Source organism: Dasypus novemcinctus, chromosome 12, assembly GCF_030445035.2.
Source record: "Dasypus novemcinctus isolate mDasNov1 chromosome 12, mDasNov1.1.hap2, whole genome shotgun sequence".
NCBI classification, from domain to species: Eukaryota; Metazoa; Chordata; class Mammalia; order Cingulata; family Dasypodidae; genus Dasypus; species Dasypus novemcinctus.
In genome coordinates, this window is record NC_080684.1 from 97,991,802 (window position 1) to 98,017,409 (window position 25,608).

At 45.1% G+C, this 25,608-nt stretch overlaps 1 protein-coding gene, 1 non-coding gene and 1 pseudogene across 2 annotated transcripts in view; all 3 read left to right on the top strand.

The window, feature by feature from the left end:
• EIF3L (eukaryotic translation initiation factor 3 subunit L) overlaps window positions 1-17,480 on the top strand; it is a 31,862-nt gene extending 14,382 nt beyond the window's left edge. The window contains exons 9-13 of the mRNA XM_058308798.2: window positions 6,592-6,746; window positions 7,474-7,644; window positions 8,519-9,016; window positions 16,203-16,283; window positions 17,261-17,480. Of these exons, the coding sequence (XP_058164781.1) occupies window positions 6,592-6,746; window positions 7,474-7,644; window positions 8,519-9,016; window positions 16,203-16,283; window positions 17,261-17,299 (944 nt within the window). The 3' untranslated portion in view covers window positions 17,300-17,480. The remainder of the gene's footprint in view (window positions 1-6,591; window positions 6,747-7,473; window positions 7,645-8,518; window positions 9,017-16,202; window positions 16,284-17,260) is intronic.
• On the top strand, window positions 3,323-5,055 carry LOC139440210 (T-complex protein 1 subunit alpha pseudogene; annotated as a pseudogene).
• On the top strand, window positions 3,966-4,107 carry LOC111766006 (small nucleolar RNA SNORA29). Its single transcript, XR_002798176.1, has one exon. It is a non-coding gene; the product is annotated as a small nucleolar RNA SNORA29 (small nucleolar RNA).
• Window positions 17,481-25,608: the final 8,128 nt, after the last annotated feature.

Here is a 25,608-nt window from a genome sequence, read left to right on the forward strand (position 1 = left end):
GTCTGTTATCCACTCTTGAAACTATTACCTTTCTTTTCTTTTTCCCTCTCTCATGAAAACAATAGCTTTGTAGTTCATACCATATTCCTCCCATATTCAGTCATCTACTTCATAAAAGGTACTCTACCTACAGCTATAACTCTATACAATCTACACGAATCTAACCTCCACCCTCCCAGATCTCATATTCTTGCTTTGTTAACATACATCACCAATACTACTTTACACTTTTCCCTTGCTTACACAATTGCCTTTCCCCAACACTAATACTTTCCTCTAAAGTGAGCTTAACCAACAACAAGTAACTAGAATAAGAAGAAAAAAGTGACAAAGAGAAGATATAACACCTATGCAAAAATAACAACTAATTAACCTCCAAGAGCAGACAAAGAAGCTAAGGAACTGATTAAATTCGTCAAAATAAAGAGATGACCAGAAAGCAACAAAAATCTACAAACCAAACCAATAATCAGGAAAACATGGCTGAATCCAGTCAACAAACCAATAATCACGAAGGGGAGCAAAACTTGGCACAAGCAATGAAAGATCTCAGAACATTTATCACCGACAAATTTGATGCAGTAATGAAAGAGGTTAACAACATGAAGACATCACTTGGAGGGGAAATTGCAGACATACGCAAAAACATAACAGATATGATGGGAATGAACACCACAGTTCAAGAAATCAAAAATACACTTGCAGCAAATATCAGCAGACTAGAAGAGACAGAGCAGAGAATTAGTGATGTGGAAGACAGTACATCAGAAATCAAACAGATAGTAGAAGGGGTTAATAAGAAGATAGAAAAAATCCAATTAGGATTTAGGGACCTGAATGACAATGCAAAACGCTCAAACATACGTATTATAGGCATTCCAGAAGGTGAAGAGAAGGGAAAGGGGTCAGAAGGAGTGTTGCAGGAAATAATGACTGAAAACTTCCCAAATCTACTGAAAGAGACAGATGTACATATCCAAGAAGCACAGCGCACTCCACAAGTCATAAACCCCAACAGGCCCACCCCAAGACATACACTTGTCAAATTATCCAATGCTCAAGACAAAGAGAAAATCCTAAAAGCAGCAAGAGAAAAGAAAACCATCACATACAAGGGAAGCTCAATTAGATTAAGTGCTGATTTCTCTTCTGAAACCATGGAGGCAAGAAGACAGTGGTATGATATAGTCAAGGTACTAAAGGGAAAAAATTTCCAACCAAGAATACTCTATCCAGCTAAACTAGCATTCAAACATGATGGAGAGTTCAAAATATTCGCAGACAAACAGAAACTGAAAGAGTATACCAACAAGAAACCTCCCCTTCAAGAAATTCTAAAGGGAGTTCTGCAGGAAGAAAGGAAAAAACAGGAAAGGCAAAGTTGGAGGAGAGTATAAGACCAACAACAACAACAAAAAAGACAAAAAAAAATATACAAACAAAATGTGACAAACACAAATCCAATCAAAATATGGCTAACACAAATAATTCCTTGATAGTAATAACACTGAATGTCAACGGATTAAACTCACCTATCAAAAGATTCAGACTGGGACATTGGATAAGGAAATATGACCCATCCATATGCTGTCTACAAGAGACACATCTTAGACCCAGAGACGCATGGAGAGTGAAAGTGAATGGCTGGAAAACAATCATACAAGCTAACAACCAAAAAAAGGCAGGAGTAGCTATATTAATATCAGACAAAATAGACTTTAAATGTGAAACAATTGTGAGAGACAAAGAAGGATACTACATTTTAGTCAAAGGGAAAATCTGTCAAGAAGATCGAACAATCATAAATATCTATGCCCCTAACAAGGGTGCCTCTAAATACGTCAGGCAAACGCTGGAAAAACTAAGTGAAAGAATAGATAAATCTACAATTATAGTGGGGGATTTTAATACACCACTATCAACTCTGGACAGAACATCTCAAAAGAGAATCACCAAAGAAACAAAACATCTGAATAGTATATTAGAGGAGCTGGATCTAATAGACATATATAGATCGCTACACCCAAACACAGCAGGATATACATTTTTCTCAAGCGCACATGGATCATTTTCCAAGATAGATCATATGCTAGGCCACAAAGAAAGGCTGAACGAATTCAGAAAGATTGAAATCATACAAAACATTATCTCTGACCACAGTGGAGTCAAGCTGGAGATTTGCAAGGGACAGAAGCCCAGATTTCACACCACGATTTGGAAATTAAACAGCACACTCTTAGAAAAACAGTGGGTCAAAGAGGAAATCTCAAAAGAAATCAATGACTATCTTGAAACAAATGATAATGATAACACAACATACCAAAATTTATGGGATGCAGCAAAAGCAGTACTGAGAGGGAAGTTTATAGCCATAAATTCATATATCAAAAAAGAAGAAAGAGCAAAAATTGAAGAACTAACTGCACATTTGAAGGAATTAGAAAAACAACAACAAAGTAACCCAACAGGAAGAAGAAGGAAGGAAATAACAAAGATAAGAGCAGAACTAAATGAAATAGAAAATAAGAAAGCACTTGAACAGATAAACAAGACCAAGAGCTGGTTTTTTGAGAAGATCAACAAAATTGACAAACCTTTAGCAACACTAACAAAGAAAAAAAGAGAGAAGATGCAAATACACAAAATAAGAAATGAGAAAGGCGATATCACCACTGACCCCACAGAAATAAAGACTATCATAAGAGGATATTTTGAAAAACTATATTCCAACAAAAATGACAATCTAGAGGAAATGGACAAATTCCTAGAAACACATAAGCAGCCCATATTGACAAAAGAAGAAATTGATGATCTTAACAAACCAATCACAAGCAGAGAGATAGAATCAGTTATTAAAAATCTCCCAACTAAGAAGAGCCCAGGGCCAGATGGCTTCACAGGTGAATTCTACAAAACATTCCGGAAAGAACTGACACCAATCCTGCTGAAACTATTCCAAAACATCGAAACAGAAAGAACATTACCCAACTCCTTCTATGATGCCAACATTACCCTAGTACCAAAGCCAAACAAAGACATCACAAGAAAGGAAAATTACAGACCAATTTCTCTAATGAACCTAGAGATTAATTACATTCACCATGTCATGCTAGTCTCACTACTGCTAGGACTGTCCCGTCATTACCTCAAAGTAATACCCATTATGCATTAACTCCTTGTTTTCTGTCCCCTGTACCCTACCCTCTGATAGCCTGTACTCTACTTTGTCTCTACTTTTGGCTAGCGTATTCTAGGTATTTCATATAAGTGAACTCTCATACAATACCTGTCCTTTTGTGTCTGACTTATTTTGCTCAACACGATGTCTTCAGGGTTGATCCCTGTGGTGGCATGTATCAGAGCTGCATTTTTTAAGGCTGAGTAATATTCCATTGTTTAACCACATTTTGTTTATCCATTCATTAGTTGATGGACCTTTTTTGCTGCTGTGACCAGTGGTATACAAATACCTGTCTAAGTCACTGCTTTCAATTCTTTGGGGTAGATACATAGAAGTGGGATTGCCAGGCCATATGTTTAATTTTTTGAGGAATAACTGAACTGTTTTCCACAGTGGTTGATCTACCTTATATTCCTACCAACAGTTTCTCCACATTCTCGCCAGCACTTAATTTCCTTTTTCTTTCCTTTCCTTTTTTTTTTTTTAAATAGCCATTCCAGTGTAATTTTAATTTTCCTAATGGCTAATGATGTTGAACATCTCTTTAATGGGATTATTGGCCTTATGTTTATTAAATTTGGATAAATTTCTATTCAAGTCCTTTGCCCCTTTAAAAAAATTTTTTTTTTGTCTTTTTGTTGTTAACTCAAATGAAAAATATCTGCCAAATACCCAAATCTGAATATAGTTTGTGTCAGTTGTTCTGTTAAGTAAAAATGGTGTTTCATGGAAAAAAGTAACTAGCTCTTTTACTGCACGTGCATGGGGTTGAAGAATACATTTATTTCCCATTTGACTACCACTTTTTCTGTTAATAATAGAAGTTAGTGGCTATGCTTATGGGATAGATGAAAATTGCCATGATCTGAAGAGGGAGGATTTTTGTGTGTATCCTCCTCCTATATGAAATGGCTGAACAGAAAACTAGTGCCTATGACATTTTGATACTGCATATTAAGTTTGATAAAACAAGAAAAGTTTGAATAATAAATTTACAGGTGTTTTCTCCCACACTTCAAATAGGGAAGCAGTGTGTTATATTCATGAAAACCTAATTATTAATACAGATGGACTTGGAAGAGATTGCCTGATTAATTCTGCTAAGGAATCTTATGTCTTCCAAAATTATGGAATTGATGGTGATTTCTTTGCTAATATGGTAGTAGTTGCAGTACTTGCCGTTAAGTACACAGCTGTAAAAGGCCAGCCTTACTGTCCATTCAATTCTGTTCACATACTGAAAGCTCGTGGGGAAGTCACATGGCGAGTACGCTTATCAATGGCTACACACTCGCTGTGTGTTAGGATCACAGGGTATGCCAAAGAGAATAGTTAATGCAAAGTTGCTTGCCTTGACTTGAGCCTGCAGAAAACCAAAATGAAGCTTAGTGTACAGGTAGTTATTACAGACCCTGAAAAACTGGACCAAATTAGACAGGAAATCAGCTGTCATCAAGGAGAGAATTCAGAAGACCTGGCAGTTGGTGCCAATGCTCTCCTAGCACTGGTGGAACTGATGATGTGTGTCTGAAGTATTTCATGGAGGCTGGTGCTATGGCAATTAGAAGAGTTTTTAAAAGGACCTTAAGTACATTGCTAAAGCTTCTGGAGTGACCTTTTTTTCAACACTGGCCAATCTAGAAGGTAAAGAAACTTTTGAAGCTTCAGTGCTGGAACAAGTGGAAGAGGTGGTAGGGGAGAGGATTTGTGTGTGGTGATGAACTGATTTTAATCAAAAACACCAAAGCTCGTACATCTGCATGAGTTATCTTACATATGTGTAGCAAATGATTTCACGTGGAACAAGATGGAGTGCTCTTTTTTTTTGTCTTTATTTTTTTAATGGTACATTCAGAAAATATGAGGTCCCCATATACCCCTCACCCCACTCCTCCCATAACAACCACCTCCTCCATCATCATGGGACATTCATTGCACTTGGCGAATACATCTCTGAGCACTGCTGCACCACATGGTCAGTGGTCCACATTATCGTTTACACTCTCCCCAGTCCACCCAGTGGACCATGGGAAGGACATACAGTGTCCAGTAACTGTCCCTGCAGTACCACCCAGGACAACTCCAAGTCCTGAAAATGCCCCCACATCACATCTCTTGTTCCCACTCCCCACCCTCAGCAGCTCCCATGGCCACTTTCTCCATCTCAATGCTACATTTACTTCCATTACTAATCACAGTAGTTCCAGAATAGAATATCAGTAAGTCCACTCTAATCCATACTCTATTCCTCCATTCTGTGGGCCCTGGGATGGTTATGTCCACTCCACCTTTGTATCGAGAGGGTGCTTAGATTCCACTTGGATGATGGATGCAATTGTCCTGCTTGCAGTTGTAGGCACTTTTGGCTCCCTGGTATGGTGGTTGACCTTCTAAGATGGAACGCTCTTTATATGATACCTTTGTGGTACAAAGTTTTGGAATCAAAATCTATGGTTCCAGGTGGGGTGATAGGGAAACAGCCCCTTCCATATACCTTGAGAGCAGCTTGCTGTTGCAGAGTTTGCAAGATCTCTTGTTATTCCTAATAACTGGTAGTTAGTGCTACTCAAGACTCCACAGATCTGGTTGCAAAGTTAAGAGCTTTTCATAATGATGCTCAGGTCAACCCAGAATGTAAAAATCTAAAATGGATTGGTCTTGATTTGGGCAGTGGTAAACCTCAAGACAACAAACAAGCAAGTGTGTTTTAACCTACTATAGTTAAAGAGTTGGAACTTTGCAACGGAACTGCGATTACTGTTTTTCAAATTGATGATCTTATTAAATTATACCCAGAAATTAAAGATGATAAACATAGAAATTATGAAGATGCTTCTCATTCAGGAGCTCTTGATGACTGATAGTTTTTTCTTTTATTTATAACAATTTTTGATGGAAATATCTTGTACCTTGAACATTAAAGTATAACACACTGTAAAAAGAAAAAATACATTGACATCTAGTACAGTTTGGTGCCCTGTAATTGTTAAGTTGTCAGCAGTTTTACCTACGATTACTTTTGCATTATTAGTTCAAATATCAACTCTGTGTGTAAAACAAATAGCATCTTAGTGTTTCTAGGAAAGTAGCTTTGATTTAATAGACTACCTGAAAGGAGGGACCTTGGTGAGTGTTACTGATAAGATATATATATACTGAGCTCATATTCTCAGGTGTGTTGGGACAGAAAAAAAAAAATCAACTGCTACTCTCTAAGCAAGTGTTGCTAAACGTAAGATTAGCTTAAAACTAGACATGTGTGTTCTGTTTTGTTATTCCTTTGAAGGCAGAATTATTCCCTGTTGAAGGCAGCTTTAATGGTTGGCAGCAGGTGAAGAGTTTTCAAAGGTCAAACTTGCCTTCCTGTATGCGCACCTTGCTGAAGTGTTCACGGTGTCTCTCTCTCTCAGGTGACCCCGAGAGTGTAGCTGGCGAGTATGGCCGACACTCCCTCTACAAGATGCTGGGCTACTTCAGCCTGGTGGGGCTGCTGCGCCTGCATTCCCTGTTGGGGGATTACTACCAGGCCATCAAGGTGCTGGAGAATATCGAACTGAACAAGAAGGTAATGGCCCATCTTCCCAGTGTCTATGTCCATTTGCTTTGAGAGAAATTTGGATGTGCTAGTGGAGGAAAGAGGCCAGTTGGAAATTGAGAATAAAGCTGAGGAGAACTGGTGAAAATCTGGACCTGGATGAGGTGGTTCCTTTAAGAACACTTTTAAAGTATTGAGCAGTTTTTTTATTCTGTTTTCAAACTAGAATAACGCAGATTTTCACTATTCAGGGTTCACTGGTCTTAAAGAATTAACAAAAGAATTAGTTGTAAGATGGTACAGATAACGGTAACATGCTTAGTTTAGTGATTTTTCCCAGCCACAGAGAGGAAATAGGTACTTCTAATTTGGCATTTGGTTTGTGTGATTGTGTCTTCCTGTCTGTTCCTTTATAGGATTTATTTGACAAAGCAGGGACATAGAAAGCAAAGACTAGAGAACTGAGGGTTAGAGGATTTTAGAACTAAAAGAGGCTTTTGAGGGTCATCTGGCCAGTCCCTTTCTGTTAAATCTAAGAAAGTGGAGGCCTCAAATTACAACTTGATCAGTGGGTGGTATGATCTGCACTCAGGCCCACTGATTCCAAAGCCAGGGCTTCCTGTGGGTAGGTAAGGGCCTTTGCAGGGGGAGCTCAGGGTTTCCACCTTCGCCAGCCCTACGCCCCACTGACACTCAGGTCCTGTCGGGATGAACTGGTCTCAGGATTCATGGGTGCTTCTTTCACCTCCTTCCCTAGAGCATGTATTCCCGTGTACCTGAGTGCCAGGTCACCACATACTATTATGTCGGTTTTGCATATTTGATGATGCGTCGCTACCAAGATGCCATCCGGGTCTTTGCCAACATCCTTCTCTACATCCAGAGGACGAAGAGCATGTTCCAAAGGACCACGTACAAGTATGAGATGGTGAGGAGGCCTCTGCAGCCCACGGCCTTTCTAATCAGCTAACCCCCTGGCATCTGTGCCAACAGTTTTCAGTAAACCCATCCACAATTTCACCATTTTATCTGGTTCTCTCGGCATAAGGAATTTCTAAGGGTTCCTGTTATTGTGCCTGTTACATCAGGTCATTAACACCATGATAATAAGGGCACTGTCTTTTGTTTCACTTTTATCCCCCAGTGGTGCCCAGTTCCAAGTTTGTTTATTCAGCAACAGTTTGCCGGTTGTTCACAATGTGCTAGGTCGTAGGGTATTTAGAAACTGAGTTGGATGTGGATACTCCAGGCAGCTTGTCACTGAGGATGAGGGATACGGCCTGCAGAGTTGGGAGAAGGCGCTTTCCAGGCCAAGGGAACAGCGTGAGCAGAGGCCTTGAGACTTGGAAATAATGATCTTGTCGTGGCACAAGCAGCCGTTTTGGGTGGATGGCAGGAAAGTTGTGGGAAATGTGGGTATTAGATTCTGGGATAGCCTGATTACCTGGGTAACGTGTTTAGTCTTTGTTCTATAGACATTGAGGTACCATCAGTGATTTCTGGGTGGCTTGATTATAACCAGTATGGGAGGATTGACCTGCTAGTGATATGCAGGGTGCATTGAAGAATAAGAGAGGACTGATAAAGAATTGAGGAGACAACTAGGACACATGTTCACGAGAGCTAGAGAGAGTATCAGAAGATGCATTGGAAAGTGCATGGAAAGGAGGGAAGTCAAAGATCGACATTACAGAGTATACCTGGGAGGACGGTGGGATCATGTGGCCAGTAAGGTCCTCAGAAAGTTCATTTCGTTTCACTCTACAAAAATCTCTTCAACATCCTCTCCACCACACCCACAGATTAACAAGCAGAACGAGCAGATGCACGCACTGCTGGCCATCGCCCTCACCATGTACCCCATGCGTATCGACGAGAGCATTCACCTCCAGCTGCGGGAGAAATACGGGGACAAGATGCTGCGCATGCAGAAGGGCGACCCGCAGGTCTACGAGGAGCTCTTCAGCTACTCTTGCCCCAAGTTCCTGTCACCTGTGGTGCCCAACTATGACAACGTGCACCCCAACTACCACAAGGAGCCTTTCTTGCAGCAGCTGAAGGTCTTTTCTGATGAAGTGCAGCAGCAGGCCCAGCTCTCCACCATCCGCAGCTTCCTCAAGCTCTACACCACCATGCCTGTGGCCAAGCTGGCTGGCTTCCTGGACCTCACAGAGCAGGAGTTCCGTATCCAGCTTCTGGTCTTCAAGCACAAAATGAAGAACCTGGTATGGACCAGCGGCATCTCCGCTCTAGATGGCGAGTTTCAGTCAGCCTCCGAGGTCGACTTCTACATCGATAAGGTATGGCAGGTTCTCTGGGGCACTCTGCAGTCATCCGTTCAGCAGCAAGTAGTCATTAAGTGACCACTGTCTTCCAGGCACTGGTCTAGGTCTTTGGAATGTGTCGGAACAAAGTCAACAGAGATTCCTGCCCTTGTGCTGCCTACATTCTTTTGAAGGAAAGTAGACAGTAAATAGAATTACAATTAAGCAAATTATGTAGTAGGTTGGGAGTTACTGAGTGCTGCAGAGTAAAGGTGGTGGCGGTGGCAGGAGGCACAGGTGGCGGTGTTAAGTAATGTGTGCAGGAGGGCTTTTCTGAGAAAGTGAAATTTAAGCAGCAGCTTTCACAGGTGAGAGAATCAGCTCAGCATATTCGAGGGAAGAGCAGCCCTGGGCAGTCAGCCTTGGGAACAGTCAGCCCTGGGCAGGACTGAGCTGGATGTGACTGGGTGGCTTCTGTAAGCCAGCTATGGTATGAGATGGGGTCGGAGAGGAAAGGGGGGCAGTTGGAAGTACTTTAGCAGTGGGAAGCCTTTGGAGGATTGACTGCTGTGATTAGGAAAGAGGAGCAAGGGTAGAAGCGGGAAGGCCTTCAAGGAGGCGATTGCAGTAATCCAGGTGGACAGTGATGGAGGCTTGGGTAAGGGCGGTATTGGCGGTGATGACAAGTGTTACATAGTGTGTTTCTTAAATCTTCCCCTGCCCTTTTTAATTAAAAAAAAAAAAATGACATGCCATTGAAATAAAAATAGACCACTGGGTCTCATAAGTTCTACCCTTAGCCTGATGATACCTGTCTACAACATAGCATGGGGTTAAGAACACTTCCTCTGGAACCAGACTGTGTCCAAGTCCTTTGATTAAACGTTTAGTACCTACAAGACCTTGGGCAAGTTACATAATTTCTCTGTGCCTCATCTAATAAAATAGGTAATACCTTTGATGGACTGTGAGAAGATAGCAGAGTAGGAGACTACAGGAATCACTGCTTCCATCAGAATAAAGTAATGCACTGTCAGGAGCTGTCTGAATTAACTCTTTTGAAACTCAAGTCTGGTAGAACACTGCAGCATCCAGGGAAGAGCTGAAGGAAGAGGCTGGTCAGGTGTGGCAAATATCAGTGCGGTTCACTCTCCATGCAGTGGCTACTGTCCCCCTTGGGTGTGGCACGTAGCAATGGGAACCATATCCCAGGCTCCTTCCTGCTGCAGCTTGCTGGTGTCAGGGTGGGCTACAAGGACCCCGAGTCTTACAACATTTGGGTGTGTGTGATCTGATCCCTGATCACTGCTTTGGATCAGCTACTTCAGATCACTGGGTGTGATGGGGAGCAGCTTTGAGGCTGGCCATTGTTTTAACTCCCATGGGGCAGAAATAGCAGCAAAATCCTAAAGAGTCAGTGTCCTTCTAAAGAGGCAGTACCTTTTTTTTTTTCCCCTCTTCTGTCTTTCCATTCCTCAATTAGGAGCAAAGATAGTTGAGAAAAGTCACAAACTGATGGCTCCAGAACTGAGTAACAACAACAAACCTAGCAATCACAGAGGACTGGGGGAACTAGATTTCAAGGGTTACAACAACGTAATAACTCAAAATGCCCAATTCTCAACAAAAAAAATACAAATCACAAAGAAATAGGAAAGTATGACCCATTCATTAGGAAAAAACAAATTTGCCAGAAACCATCCCTGAGGAAGCTCAAAATATTGGAACTGTTAGTCAAAGACTTCAAGTCAGCTATCTTAAAATATGTTAAACAAGCTAAAGTAATCCATTTAAAAAGAACTAAAGGAAGTTAGGAAACTATCCGAACAAAATTTAGGTGCGGGAGTTATAAAAATGACCCAAGTGGAAATTTTAGAGCGGCAAAGTACAGTAATTGAAAAAAACCCTCAGTAGATGGATTCAACAGCAGATTTGAACAGACAGAAGAAAGGGTCAGCAAATTTGAAGACAATACCATTGAAATTATCTAGTGAGGAGTAGAAGGAAAAAAATAAAAACAGAGCCTGAGGCACCTGTGGGACACCATCAAGCATACCAACATACACTTAACTGGAGTGCCAGAAGGAGAAAAGAAAGGAACAGAAAAAGCATTTGAAGAAATAATGACTAAAAATACCCCAGTCTGATGAAAGACATGACTATACTCATCCCCCCTCCCCCATATAATTTAACAGTCAAATGTGTAAAATAACGTTAAATCTATGTTGTTGGACATACAATGTATAAAGGTGTACTCTGAGACAGAATATAAAGGGAGAGGAAAGGAAATACATAGAAGTAGAAAGTTTGCATACTACTGAAATTAAGTTGGTACTAGTTGAACTAGGTTTTCTTTTTTCATTTTATACTAAAAGCACAAACAGAAATAATGGAAAATGGACTTCATCAAAATTATAAACTTTTGTGCATCAAATAACATCAAAGCAAAAAAAACAATCTACAGAATGGGAGAAAATATTTGGAAACTGTTTATCTACTAAGGGTTTACTGTCTAGAATATATAAAGTAGTCCTGCAAAAAAAAAAAACCCAAAGAAAAAATGGGCCAAAAATTTGAATAGACATTTCTCCAAAGAAGATATTCAGATGGCCAATAAGTCCATGAAAAGATGCTCAACATCATTAGCTGTTAAGGAAATGCAAATTAAAACTACAGTGAGCTACCACTTCACACTCACTGGGATGGCTTAAAAAACTGTAATAACAATTATTGGCAAGTAGGCAGAGAGAATTAGGAAACCTTGTATATTGTCAGTGGGAATATAAAATGGTGCAACTACTATGGAAAACATTTTGGCGATTCCTCAGAAAGTGAAACATGGAATTAGCAATTACCGTACAGCCTGGCAGGTTGATTCCTAGATATATGCCCCAAATAATTGAAAGCATGGACTCAGGTGTTTGTATACCAGTGTTCATAGTGGCATTATTCACGGTAGCCAAAAGGAGAAAGCAGCCGAGTCCATCAACATATGAGTAGATGAACAAAATGTGCTATGTCCATACAATGGAATATTCAGCCATAAACAGAAATGAATGCTGATACATGCTCCAACATGGGTGAACCTTGAAGATGACTTATTGATAGAAATCATCCAAACACAAAAGGACAAATATTGTATGATTTATCTTATATGAAATACTTAGAATAAGAAATTCATGGAGAGCAGAATAGTGGTTACCAGGGATTGGAGAGAGGACTTACTGCTAAATGAGTACGAGTTTTGATTTGGGATTAAGGAACTAGATAGTGGTGAAAGTTATAGTACATAATGTCAGAGAATTGTCCAATTAAAATGGCAAAAATGATTTTTATGCTATGTATCTTTTACCACAATTAGAAATCATTCAAAATATATATATATAACACCCATATTTTGGGATGTTGTGAGAGTTAAATGTTTTCTTTTTGTGTCTGGCTTCTCTTGCTCAGCATTATGCAGAGTGGTTGTAAATGGCACATAGAAGTTTTTGTTTTTTTTAAGTTTTACATTTATATATGCCTAGGTATGTGTGAAGCTATTGTTGGAATTGTTTCCAGGAAGAACCAGGAAATTTGGTTTTCACTGGTGTGATTTTAAGTTTCAGCTGGACATGTTAATGTCCTAGACTTAAAATACCTAAGTTGTTTTGTTTTCTTTGGTGAGGTTTGTTTTTTTTTCAGACTTGAAATAGGCTAGACTCCTAGAAGTGTTGTTCCCGTGAAGTATTACCTGCTCTTTCCCCACAAATACACACTTAAAAAGCTCTCAGGCATTCTTGAACCCTGATGTGGACTTATATGACAGTCTGTTAAATGTCTGAACTAGTGTCTTTCATCTTTTCTAGAATATATTTAGCCAGTACCTCTTCAGATACTGTTTGTGTTCCATTTTCCTCCTTCTGGAAGTCGTACTTGCTGTATGGTAGACCTTGCTCTGCCCTCCATGTCTCTTAAACCCTTCTTCCATACTTTCCAGTTTCTTGTTTGTTTCTCGTATTCTAGACCATTTCTTTTGATCGATCATCCTACCCATCAATTCATTTTTTCAGCTCTGTTATTTGTTTCTTAATATGCTTGGTTATTGTCTTCTACATGTGATTCATTGCCCTTGAAAAACTATTTGTCGGCATTTTTTTGAGGCTGGCGGTGAATCTTCATTCCTCTGGAGGGGATTTGTGGAGGATATTATTTTTTATTTGTGGGGCTATTAAGTCTGGGACTACCATAAACTGAGCTCACAGCCAGAGGTCTGCAGGACCACCCAGGAGATAGTTCCAGGCTGCAGGTTGTTAGAAGAGTCACTTTGTGGCGTAACATCTCAGGGATATATATGTCTCATTTTTCTGTTATGCCCCTTTCCCCATTTGGCAACTTCGGCTTAGTTTGGGAATTTGGGTGGCACTTTACTTTTGCTTCAGCTTTAGCTTAAGATAGTGTAGACCTTTAGACCTTTAGGACTCCAGCTTATTATAAGGAGGGTCCTCTCTTAGATTGGTTCAGGCCTTGGTTTGTACTAAGTTTTCTAGGATTAGCACATGCCTCATGGCAGAAGGGGCTTCTGTGCTTTGCTTACCTCCATTGGTTTCTATTTTCCTTTAAGTCGTTCTTTTTTTTTTCTTTTAAAGATGTATTTAATTTATTTATTCACCGTCCCCCTTGTTTGTGCTCGCTTGTCTGCTCTCTGTGTCTGCTCGTCCTCTCCAACTGAACCTGGGATCTCCCACATGGGAGATAGGCACTCAGTTGCTTGAGCACCTCCATTTCCTGCTTTGTTGTGTCTCTCATGTTTCCTCTTTGTGTCTCCTTGTGTCATCTTGTTGCGTCAGCTCACTGTACCAGATTGCTGTCTGGCTCATCTTCTCTAGGAGACACCAGGAACCGAACCCGGGACCTCCCCCACACCCCCATGTGGTAGGCAGGAACTCAGTCGATTGAGCCACATCCACTTCCCTTAAGTAGTTTTTATTCTTTTGTCAGCTCTTCTTTAGGGCAATTAAATTTCATAAAGGGGTTGGTCTAACCTAATGTATTAGTGGAAATAGATCTCCTAACAGTTTAATGGGGTTTTTGAAATATAATACACAAAATGTAAATGTCTCCATTTTAAAATGTAAATTTTAGTGATTGTTAGTATATTCACAGTGTTTTGCAACATTGCCATTAATCTACTTCCCAAACATTTCCATCACCGGTTAGTAATCACTTCCATTTGCCCTCTCCTACCTTTTCCTGGCAACCACTAATCTATCTTCTGTCTTAGGAATCAATTTGCCTGTTTTTGACACTTCATATAAATGGAATCATACAGTATGTGGTCTTTTGTTTCTAGATTTTTTTTTTTTTTTAAGATTTATTTTATTTATTTTTCTCCCCTTCATACCACTGTCTGCTCTTTCTATTTGCTGTGTGTTCTTTTGTGTCCACTTGCATTCTTGTTGTGTGGCACCGGGAAACTGTTGCTTTTTTTGTTGCATCATCTTGCTGCATCACCTCTCCATGTGTGCAGTGCCACTCCTGGGCAGGCTGCGCTTTTTTTTTCGCATGGGGCAGCTCTCCTTGAGGGGTGCACTCCTTGCACGTGGGGCACCCCTCCGTAGGGGACACCGCTGCATGGCACAGCCCTCCTTGCTCATGGCAGCACTGCATGTGGCCAGCTCGCCACACAGGTCAGGAGGCCCTGGGTACCAAACCTTAGATCTATATGGTAGGTGGACGCTCTTATCAATTGAGCCACAACTGCTTCCCTGTTTCTAGATTCTTGACTCACTTAGCATAATGTTTTCAAGATTCATCCATATTGTAGCATATATCATTACTTTATTCCTTTTCATAGCTGAATAATATACTCCATTTATGTATATACTTCATTTTGCTTATCCATTTATCATTTGATGGGCTTTTAGATTGTTTGCATTTTTTGACTCTGGTGACTAGTGCTGCTGTGAATGTTCATGTACAAGTTTTTTGGGGAACTTTTTTTTTTTAAAAGAAGATTTATTTATTTCTCTCCCCTTCCCTGCTCCCCTCCCCCCCAGTTGTCTGCTCTCTGTGTCCATTCAGTGTGTATTCTTCTGTGTCTACTTGCATTCTCAGTGGCATCGGGAATCTATGTCTCTTTTTGTTGCGTCATCTTGCTGTGTCAGCTCTCCATGTATGCGGTGCCACTGCTGGGCGGGCTGTGCTGTTCTCACATAGGGTGGCTCAATGCGGGATTCACTGCTTGTGTGGGGGGCTCCCTTACACTGGGGCAGGCCTGCGTGGCACGGCACTCCTTGGCTCACAGCGGCACTCCTTACAGCACTCCTTGCACATGGCAGCACTGCGCGTGGACCAGCTCACCACACAGGCCAGGAGGCCCTGGGTTTGAACCCTGGACCTCCTATGTGGTAGGCAGACACTCTATCAGTGGAGCCACATCTGCTTCTCTGGGGAACATGTTTTTTATTCTATTGGGTTATACTAAGAGAGGAAATGCTAGGTCATAAAACATTTCTTCCAATACTTGGCATTTGGTTATTACAAATAATATTTTGCTGTGAGGCTAAATTCAGTTTAAATTAATAATATGTTACCAATTTAGATTCAGGCGACATGGTACAATGACATGGGGAAGAATTATCAGACAATTTAATCTACCATAGCTTCTTAATTCACATGGGTTCATGTCCATCTGTCTATTTTTATTGAGTTTGGTCACATTTAAACTCCATCAAAAATGTTAACTGTATGTTTTTGTTTTTTGTTGTTTTTCTTCTATTATATAGTTCAGGGTTGTGTTTGGCAAAAACGCTGCTTTCTGAAATAAAACGGTGTTCCACAAAATATTTTGAGCTAAACAAAACATAAGGACTGAGCTAATCTGCCATCCTGTCAACAGTGTAGAGAATAAAACCTGGTTTTAAATGTTTTGTTGTTGTTGTTGTTGTTGTTGTTAAAAAGATTCATGTTTTTTTTTGAAAAAGACTAGACAATAAAATGAATTAATAAGAAACTAAAAATAAGCCACCTAAAAAGAATTAGTGTTCACGGATGATGTTCTTCCCAGAGGGTCTGTTTTGGTTTGTTATTTTCCTTGCATTTTGCAAAGCGTTGCAGGGGCTTACCCTCGGTGTCAGTAGCGTCGGTACAGCCTGTAAATTGGGGCGTGCGGGTTAGGTGGTCCTGACCCCTCCTGACCCCTCTGCCTTGCTGCCTTCTCTAACTCTGCTTTTCCCCACAGGACATGATCCACATTGCAGACACCAAGGTCGCCAGGCGCTATGGGGATTTCTTTATCCGTCAGATCCATAAGTTTGAGGAGGTGAGAGAGTGGTGTGATGTGTTGGCTGGGGGCAGAGGTCAGGAATTGGGTTTATCATTTCTATTTTCAAGAAAACCCGAAATTGGCCCTTTAAGTTTCTGAGCTAGACAGGCTGTCTGCCTGGGGTTTGTGGAGTGGACTGGGCCTGTAGGAGTTGCTCTGTCAGCTTTCTCTGGAACATCTCTAAGATCTCCCTCTGCGGGTGGCCATCTCTCCTCTCCCTCCCTGGTATTTCCTAATATGGGTGCATTCACTGCCTGCTCCTGCCTGTCCTGCCCACCCCTCCCCGTTTGGCAGCTGTCCTCCACTTAGACAGGTCTGGCCGGTTCCTGCAGGAGGAGCACAGGAAGCCCTGTTTCAACAGACTGGTGCACTCTGCGACTTGCCCTAAAGAGAGGTGTTGTGAGTCAGGCCAGACACTGCGAGGGTGTGGGTTTCCTTTCGTGGCCCTGGCTGGAGCCACTGCATCCTGGTGCTTTGAATCTTCCAGCAGAGGTCACTGCCATGCTGTGGTCCAGGCCATCAGGCCCCTGCCGCAGGATAATCAGCACCGAGCTGTTCCTACTTCACTGGGGTCCAGCTGACATCGGTCAGCGTGGTGGGCTGGGCTGACTTCTAACAAGGATCCTTTTTCTGTGAAGGGAAAAAGTCATAAGTTGAATTAGAAAATCTGAATTCGAGTCCTAGTTCTTCCACTAACAGGACTAGGAACCTCAGCCAGGCTGGCCGTTTTGGATTGGGTAGAGTGGTAGAGGGTGTCGTGTGTTGTGTGTAAAGGGAGGTAGAAGGATGAGCCATGTGAATTGTGCAGGGCCATGTGAAGGCCAGGGATGGGTTATCTACGCAGAGAGAGAGAGAGAGGACACACCCACGTCATAGACTCCCTCCCTGACCTCAGAGGGGGCCGGGAGTCTCTTCCACTCATCATGCACATTGCAGGAAATCTCATGTCTAACATGCACTTCTTTCTCCCCTAGCTGAATCGAACCCTGAAGAAGATGGGACAGAGGCCTTGAGTATAGTCACATCGCGTGAGTCAGGAACCCAAGCTGATGCCTTTGTGGGTGGGCAGTGTTTTCGCTACCGTGAAGCCTTTACCCAGACCAGCCCTTCAGCCTGTCATCTGAGTTGAAATTTATTTGAATTAAGGACTGAAATGTTGTAAGTGGATCTCAGTAAAGGATCTTTGGAACCAGATTTATCCTGTCATTATTGTTGAGAAGAAGCTGTGGATCAGGGCACCAATATGTCATTTCCCACGTGTCCTGATGGTTTATCCCAGTGCATCAATTATCAGGGTTTAACTTGAGCTATTTAATCCCTTGTGTTCCTAAAGCACTGTAAAGTTTACAGGACATTTTCACATTCAGTGTCTTGTCTTAGCCTCCAAGAACTCAGCCTTAAATGACCTGTGTGATTTGCAGGGCCCGTTAGGGGAGGTGCTGGGACACCTACTGCCAGGAACTGTGCTATGAGCACAGGCTGTCCTTATAAATTACTTAAACTCCGTGGATGTGGTTTAGTATTATCCTCATTTTATTGGTGAGAAAACAGATGTCGGCATAGTTCTCTACTGTCTTCTGCTGCCCGGGTCTTCTGATTCCTAACACTGATCTCGGTTTTATGTCCCTGTTGCCTTTGAAATGGCAAAACCCTGGTCCTGTTATATGCAGACTCTCTCTCTCCGTGAGTGACGGTGCTGCTTGTCTGCCAGCTTCTTCGTGGCAGTCACAGCAGCTTTGCCCACTTCTCACAACTTTCTCCCTCCCACCCCTCCCTCAAACACCCATATTGAGTCTGCTGTCCCATGGGCTACTTGGAGGGGGCCTCTTCTGCCCCTCAGAGCCTAGCGCCCACACTGTTTACCATCCTGCACTTCTCCGTGCCTGTTTCTGATCTTTTCTAGCAAAACCCAGGTAATACAGATCTACAGAGAATCGAATTCTGAAGCCAGTAGTCCAGGGTGCTTAACCAGGGGTCCATGAGCATGAATTGAAATTCAAAAAAACATTATTCTTGTGGGGACATGTTGGTTGCGGGTGTGATGTATTTATTAAATGATACACAGTAGAGTGGACTTAGTAAGGGGTCACCTGACTAGCAAAGGTGTTAAAGAACAAAAAAGGGTTAAGACTCTCTGGTTGCCTGTCAGCTCTCAGCCAGCCTACCCAACAAAGATCACGTGTTCTTGGAGCTTTGGAAACTTTGTATTCAGGAGTAAGACCTCAGTGAGTTCAGCACATGCTGTGACTTGTCTCAATCTGAAGCATGGTAGACTTGGTGTCCTAATATTGATCAGGAAAGCGAGGCATGGTGTCAGTAAGAAGCTTGCCCACAGTCAGTTGATGGGAAACAGGCCTTCTGTTTTCCACATTTGCTTTCACAGGTTGCTACAGTAAGATGGGCAGCAAGAGGTAAAACAGCAATAGAGCGCCCCTAATATGTACTTACGTATAAGCTCTAAAGAAACGATAGTGCAATTGGGAAGGATAGGCAGGATGAGGTTGCTGCTGTGCTCCAGGGGACTGGATTGCTGTGATTCTCGAGGTGGGGCTTGCACTTCCCTGTGTGTGCTTGTTTCTTTTGAGTTTCAGTTATGAGGGAGCTTGGGAACGTGAAAAGAGCCACTGACTTGAAAGGAGGAGACCAGGATTCGAGTTGTAATTGTATCAGTAATTTGCAATGTGACTTCTCTGAACTGGTAGCCTTGTCTGAAAATGAAGCTCCATATCCCAACATGGGAATGAAATGGGTGTCACTGTGATACTGTGTGTGCCAGGTAACAGCTGGGCCTGTCCTCGGGTGCTTATTATGGGGACTTCAGAAGGCAGACGGGTTGGAGCTCTGCAAAAATGGTTTCCTTACCCTGGGAGCTGGCAGTATACCTGTCACCCTGATGTGGGCACCAGTACGGCTCAGAATGGAAGCCTTGCTTACATGTCACTTCACCTCTGAGCCCAGTTCCTCAGATATAAAATGAGAGAAGAACCTGACTTCCTTGCTGGGTGGTGGTGAGGAGTAAAGATGAAGTGCCCAGCATGGTGCTGGCGGGCCAGGGATGGATGCTCGGTTATTTACTCCTCCCCCACACTTTGAATTAATAAGTTTTTCTGTCTTGTTCCTCCTTTTTCCATACTTACTATCGAGTGCCTCCTAAGTAGCAGATGTATTGTAGGATTTTATGCACAGAAGGCTGGTTCCTTTTTGCACAAGTGAGCCAGCTGGGCACTGCCAGGCAAGGGGGAAATAGAAGTGAATACAACAAAATCCCTGTCCTCATGAGCTTAAATTCTAGTGGTTGGAGATAGACGATATACCATATTTAGTACGTTGGAAGGCGATATGTGTTAAAAGAGAACGATCAAGCAAGGGTAGGAGTTACTACTTCACTGGTGGTCTTTGTGCATCCTTGAAGGAGTGAGAAGAAGATACTTGAGGGAAGAACACTCAAGACGGACTGAGGAAACTGCAAGTGTGAAGACCAGAACACATTTTTGTGGCCTGAGACCAGAACACATATTTCCTGTGTTTGAGGAACTGTGGGGAGAAGGTGTGGCGGGAGCAGAGTGAGCAAGGGGGAGGGAGGAGGAGAGGGCCACCGATGGGGATGGAGCACCAGGTCATCTCCAGGGCCTCGCAGATGACTCCAGGAGGGTGGTGACTGATTCCGAGTGGGAAACCACTCTTCACCAGGGGTTAAGAGCTTGTCACAGTTCCCACACCTGAAGGATGGAGCCAGGTCAGTCCAATTCTAAAGCCTGTGCTGTGTCTGGGACACAGTCCTACAACTCACCTCCAACTCCCACAGGAAGACAGAAGCAGCCTCTCGGTTAGTGCACAGTAAGTCCAAACATTGCAGAGCTCTGTGTACCTTTCCAGGCACTTCTTCACCTGTTACCTTGATGGAGCCAGGTGAGTGGCAGAGTTGGGATCCAGCCAAGCATTTTGATTGCCAGGCCCCTGACAGCCCGTCTCCTCCCTGTTCCCTGGCAGTGGGGAAGGTGGGTTGCTTTCATGCCTCCTAAAGAGCTGTCCATACCAGCATTGTCTCATGTTGTACCCACCATTGGTCCTGAGATTTGGCAATAATGGCTCGGGAATTTAGACCCACCCGAGTGGCGCCCAGGCTTAACTTGTTTCAAATTCAACAGCCGAGTCTCATAGTTGACGCCAGAGTCCCCTTTCACCACCATAGAAAGGGTGCCAGGTTAAAAGATGTGGCGTCTGACCCTGCCTCTCAGCATTCTTACCTTGCGAGACAGGTGCATCTCAGGAGCCCAAGGTCACACAGACCCAGTGTGGTGAGCGCCTGGCTTGGGGCCATGCCCCAGCGGCTTGGTTCAGTTCCAGCAGCAGTTCTGGGCGGCCAGCAGCCCTAGTGAGCGGGGCAGGCACAGCTGAACTCCGCCTGGCACCACTCGAGGAATGCGGGCAGTCAGCTGCTGCCCAGCAAGGGGGGAAGGGGGGTGTTCATTCCCGTTTGCTCAGAGTGGAGGAAGCACGTCCCTAATCCTCCCATGCCTGAAGGGAGCAAAGGTTTTGCTCTCAGGACGGGGAGATCTGGGCAGAACCAGTTACCAGCCGCAGAGCAAAGTATGTGGGCTTGGACTTGGTCAGACCCCGACTGGAATCTGGGCTCTGCCACATCCTTGGCATGTGATTGTGAGCCAACCTATGTACCTTTTCAGTGCCTCACCTTTCGCATCTGTGAAAAGGGGATAGCACCTGCCTCAGGTGGTTTTGTTGGCTAAATTGTGTACTTAGCACCGTCCCTGGCCATGGTATGCAGTTAGGGAATAAAAGCCATTAGGATTAGCAACCTGGGACCTTGGAAATCATGGAATCAGATGATGGAGGCAGAAAGCTCACATGTGGAACAGCATGTCTGCTTCATGGTGGAGCTGGGACTCGCAGGCCTCTGGCCAGGTGTTTTCTCTACTCCCAATTCTGCCATGGGCCAAAGGGAGGGCCTGGGTGGAGACGGCGTGGAGGCTACTGCACCAAGAGGTGGACGCACGGAAGCAGATTTGGCCCAATGGCTAGGGCGTCCACCTACCACATGGGAGGCCCAGGGTTCAAATCCAGGGCCTCCTGACCCATGTGGTGAGTTGGCCCATGTGCAATGCTGATGGCAAGGAGTGCGTGCCATGCAGGGGTGTCCCCGTGTAGGGGAGCCTCACGCGCAAGGACTGAGCCCCGTAAGGAGAGCTGCCCAGTGTGAAAAAAGTGCAGCCTGCCCAGAAGTGGCGCCGCACACACGGAGAGCTGACGCAGCAAGAAGACACGACAAAGAGACACAGATTCTGGGTGCTGCTGACAAGAATAGAAGCAGGCACAGAAGAACACAGAGCAAATGGACAGAGAGAGCAGACAACTGGGGACGGGGAGGGGGAAGGGGAGAGAAATAAATTAAAAAAATAAATCTTTAAAAAAAAAAAGAGTGGAGGCACTGGTCCAGAGCAGCCTGGCCACAGAAGAGCTGGGCCTCACCCAGAGTGGAGGCCACAGGCCTGCACAGAAGAGACCAGGGAGGTTACAGTGGCCAGAGCCTGGCGGTTAATTGGCTAGGAAGGGGAGGACGGTGCCCAGTTCTCAGCCTCTGCAGCTGGCTAAATAGTGGAGCCATTCTCTGAGGTGGAGAATTTGAGAATTGGGGGTGGGAGGTGGGTGTGGGGGAGGAGCAGGTTTGGAAAGGAGGGGTATGTGCAGGTGGATCCAGAGTTGGGGTCAGACCTGAGTTTGAGGAGCCTGTGGGACATGCAGGGGGGGACACCAGGGCAAAACACCTTGGGCAGAGGCCGTGAATAGCTGGGGCTGGAACCCGATCTTCAGACCCCAGACTAGCTCTTCACAAACCCCTGGACAGACCTCTGGGGGCTGTGATCTGCTTCCTGTCCAGACAGTGTCTCTCTCAGGCTTCCTGGGACAGGACTGCAAGCCCTGGACGGGGACTCTCTTCCTAGAACAGCCTTGACCTTGGGTGGCTGCTCACTGTCTCCTCAGGCAGTAAGAGGCCTCCTGTTCTATAATTCGGATAACATCTAAGATCTAAAAGGGCCAGGAACCCCAGGAACCCCAAGAAAAGAGTGGCAGCCCCTGGGAACAACGACCCTTGCAATAAAGAGAATTTGATGAATGAATGAATGATAAATGCATGAGGAAGTGAGTGAACAAGAAGCGAATAAAGCAATCTAAGTGTATGAATAAGTGATGGGGTGTGCCTTAAATGCTTTCTGGAATGAGAAGGCACAGAATGAATACACGATGGATGGCTGCCTCCTCAGCACAATCTTTTGCCAATGAAAACCACGACTGTGCGACTGTGCCTGGGCGGCTCTTCCTAACAGCGGCCTCTCACGGCTGCCCTCGGCCTGCCCCGCAGATGGGTGGGAGGGTGGGAGGGGGCTCTGCTGCCCGAGGTTGGAGCCAACCTCCAGTGTGGGGGAAGGGCACCAAGAAGAGGCCAAGGGGGGCGGGCAGGGGGCGGCAGTGTGAAGGCCCACCGCCTGACCAGCAGTTTCCTGGTTCCTGGAGAAGTGTGCTGGAAGCAGCAAATTGTCCTGGTTCCTGTGGCTCCACATTCCAATCAAGCCTGCAGCTGAAAAACCCGGCTTTTCCTCATTTCTGGCCCCACCCTGCCCATTTCCAGCTGCTTGACTAGAATCAAGCTCCCTCCCTCCTGCCCCCACCCACCCTCATATCCTTCCCTGGGGGCAGTGGAGCCTGGAGAACGAACTTGATTATCTGGTCATGGACTGGTCATGGACGGAACTGGAGAGGGCCTGGGTTCAAGACCAGAGACTGCCACTTAAATTTCTCTGCTTGCTCCTGCCTCCCCGAGCCCTAGTAAGCATCAGCATTTAAAAATAGGAAAGTATATACTCTTACTCATATTTGTCCCAATTGTGTTGCATCACCGGGGGTGAGCCGTCTCTAACCTCAGTTCTATTTAGAGGGAAAAACTTTGACCTGAAAAGGTTTACTTTCTGTTTCTGACAGGAAGTGCTGCTTTGCTCACAGTGCTGCGTGGACAACCAGGTAAGCAGGAGACAAACAGTCCTTTTCCGGTGTCTGACCTCCTTGTGAGGTGGTCTGACCTTCCCTTTAATGGAAATCTCTCCAGCCTCCCAGCCCCTTCCTTGTGACACGGTCCTCAGGGGAGAGGTGGCCTTCCTGAGTCAGGAAGGCTCAGGACCATTGTCCATCTGCCTGCCTTTGACGTGCAGACCTGGCCAGACTGACCCTGAGAGGTGTTGGGAGGGCTCTAGCCCCCCTATCGCCACCTTAACCCCCAGCTACCCCAAAGCCAAAGCATCAGTGGTGGGCTTGCTGTGCAGACCCAGGTCCAGGTCAGGCCCTTGAGCCTGCCTTCTCCTGCTTCCTGCCGCATCTCTGCCCCTGCGTGCCTCCTGTGCCTAGTGGGGTCTTGGATACGCACCAGGACCCAAACATCCATCCTGCTGATCGGCTGGACCAATCATGTTTATTGCAGTTGAAAGTGAGATGGAAAGTTCCGAGAAGGCCTGGAGGCTGCTCCAGCCTGGCCTTGCAGGCAGCTGGGCCTCAGAGGCTCTGCCGGCCAGGAACTCCATGTGGTCAGGGCCTCCGGGGGCTCTGGTGCTGGGGCTCCTGTGAGGGCCTTTGCTAAGCAAGCTCACGGGTCAATACGATGAATGGATTTACAGTGAGGAACTGGATGTAATACCTGTTCTCAATGCACCAGCAATACGCCATAGTGGTGAAAAGTTCTCAGTGGAGTTAAAGAGCTGGGTTGAGACCTGACTGCACATTTTAGCATCTATGAAGCCTTGAGCAAGCTGCTTAACTTCTCAGAGCCTCAGTGTCCCCACAGGTAAACCGGATAAGGCGATGGTCCCTGGTGGAGTGTTCTGAGGAATGAATGAGGTAATACAAGTTACTAACAGCACACACGTACACACAATGTCTAGTGTATGGTCTGTGCTCAGTAGAGGTCAGCTTTCAGCATTATTAAGGATCTCACAGTCCAGTGGGGAGAGACACACAAGCATAAATAAATGCCACACAATGTGAGGAACTGTTCGCATGCCACCGCCTCTAGGCAGCCTTTGGGGTATACCCTCAGTTCCTGGGCAGAAGAAGAGAGGCTCCTTTCTGGATGCCTGCAGCACTTTGCCTGTCTCGCCATCACATCCCTTATCTCACCTTCCTGGGACTGTTTACCTGCCTATCACTGATATGCCCGTCCCTTCAGCATAGGCACGTAGCTCTCATTCCCCTCAGGAATCTTCAAGGATATGCCCTCTAGGGCCCCCTGAATTCTAATAAGGGGATCTGCGCGGTGACCTGGAGCTGTGGCTTCTGGTTGGGGGGACCAGGGAAGGCTTCAGGGGGAGGTGAGATCGGAACTGGACCTTGAAAACCGCGTTGGATTACACAGAAGCAATTACCATTTTAGGGACAGTCACCGGGAGGAGGGACATCCTGGCAGGCTGGAGCGGCCGAACACCGAGACGTGGGTGGACGGGCGCCAGTCTCCACTCTCAGTGTCCTGAGGCAGCTTTGCTGGAGGATCTAAAAGGTCCGGCCAGGTGGGATATTTCCGTGGCTCCTTGGACCTGCTTCCCCTCCTGGCACAGACCCAGACCGCAAAGACTAATTCCCGGCTCAGGAGTCCCCTCCCAGTCACAGACAGTGCTTGGTCCTCTGCGCTCCAGGGGCTGCCAGGTGTGGGGCGAGGATGCCAGCCGCTCACCCAGCCCCAGCCCGGGACGTTCTCCAGAACGTGCGCCTGTCCGGGACGGGCATGGGCTGGGGAGAACAGGCTGGGAAGAGCCACCTGACCTCTGGCCGAGGTGGGATCCGGGGCATTGAGGTGTCATCCCGGCCGGGCCTGGTCCCGGCAGGCTCTGGGCACGCCCTGGCCCAGCGAGGATGGACTCCCGCCACCAGGCCCCCAGCGCCTCCGGCTGCCCCTGGCCGGCGCTGCCCAGAGCCCCGGGTCGGGGCGCCGATCCCAGAACACACCCCGGTGACCTTAGCAAGAGAGGGCTGTGGAAACAGAGAATCCAGACTGACAGACGCTTGGAGAGCGCAGTCCTGGAATGAGAAGACCGCCAGCCACAAGGCTCCAGACGTCCAGAGCAGGCGGGCGGCCCCGTTCACAAGGCCATCTAGTTGACGAGTCGGCATCCGGCAAAAAACACAACCAAGGCAAACTGCAGACAGGAGTGTTTGGTAATATAGTAATGATCTTTCATGAAGGGTAAAAAGAAAAAAAGGGAAATATCTTGAGTGAAAGAAACTAGACAGAAGGTACTACATATTGTGACTCCAACTATACAAA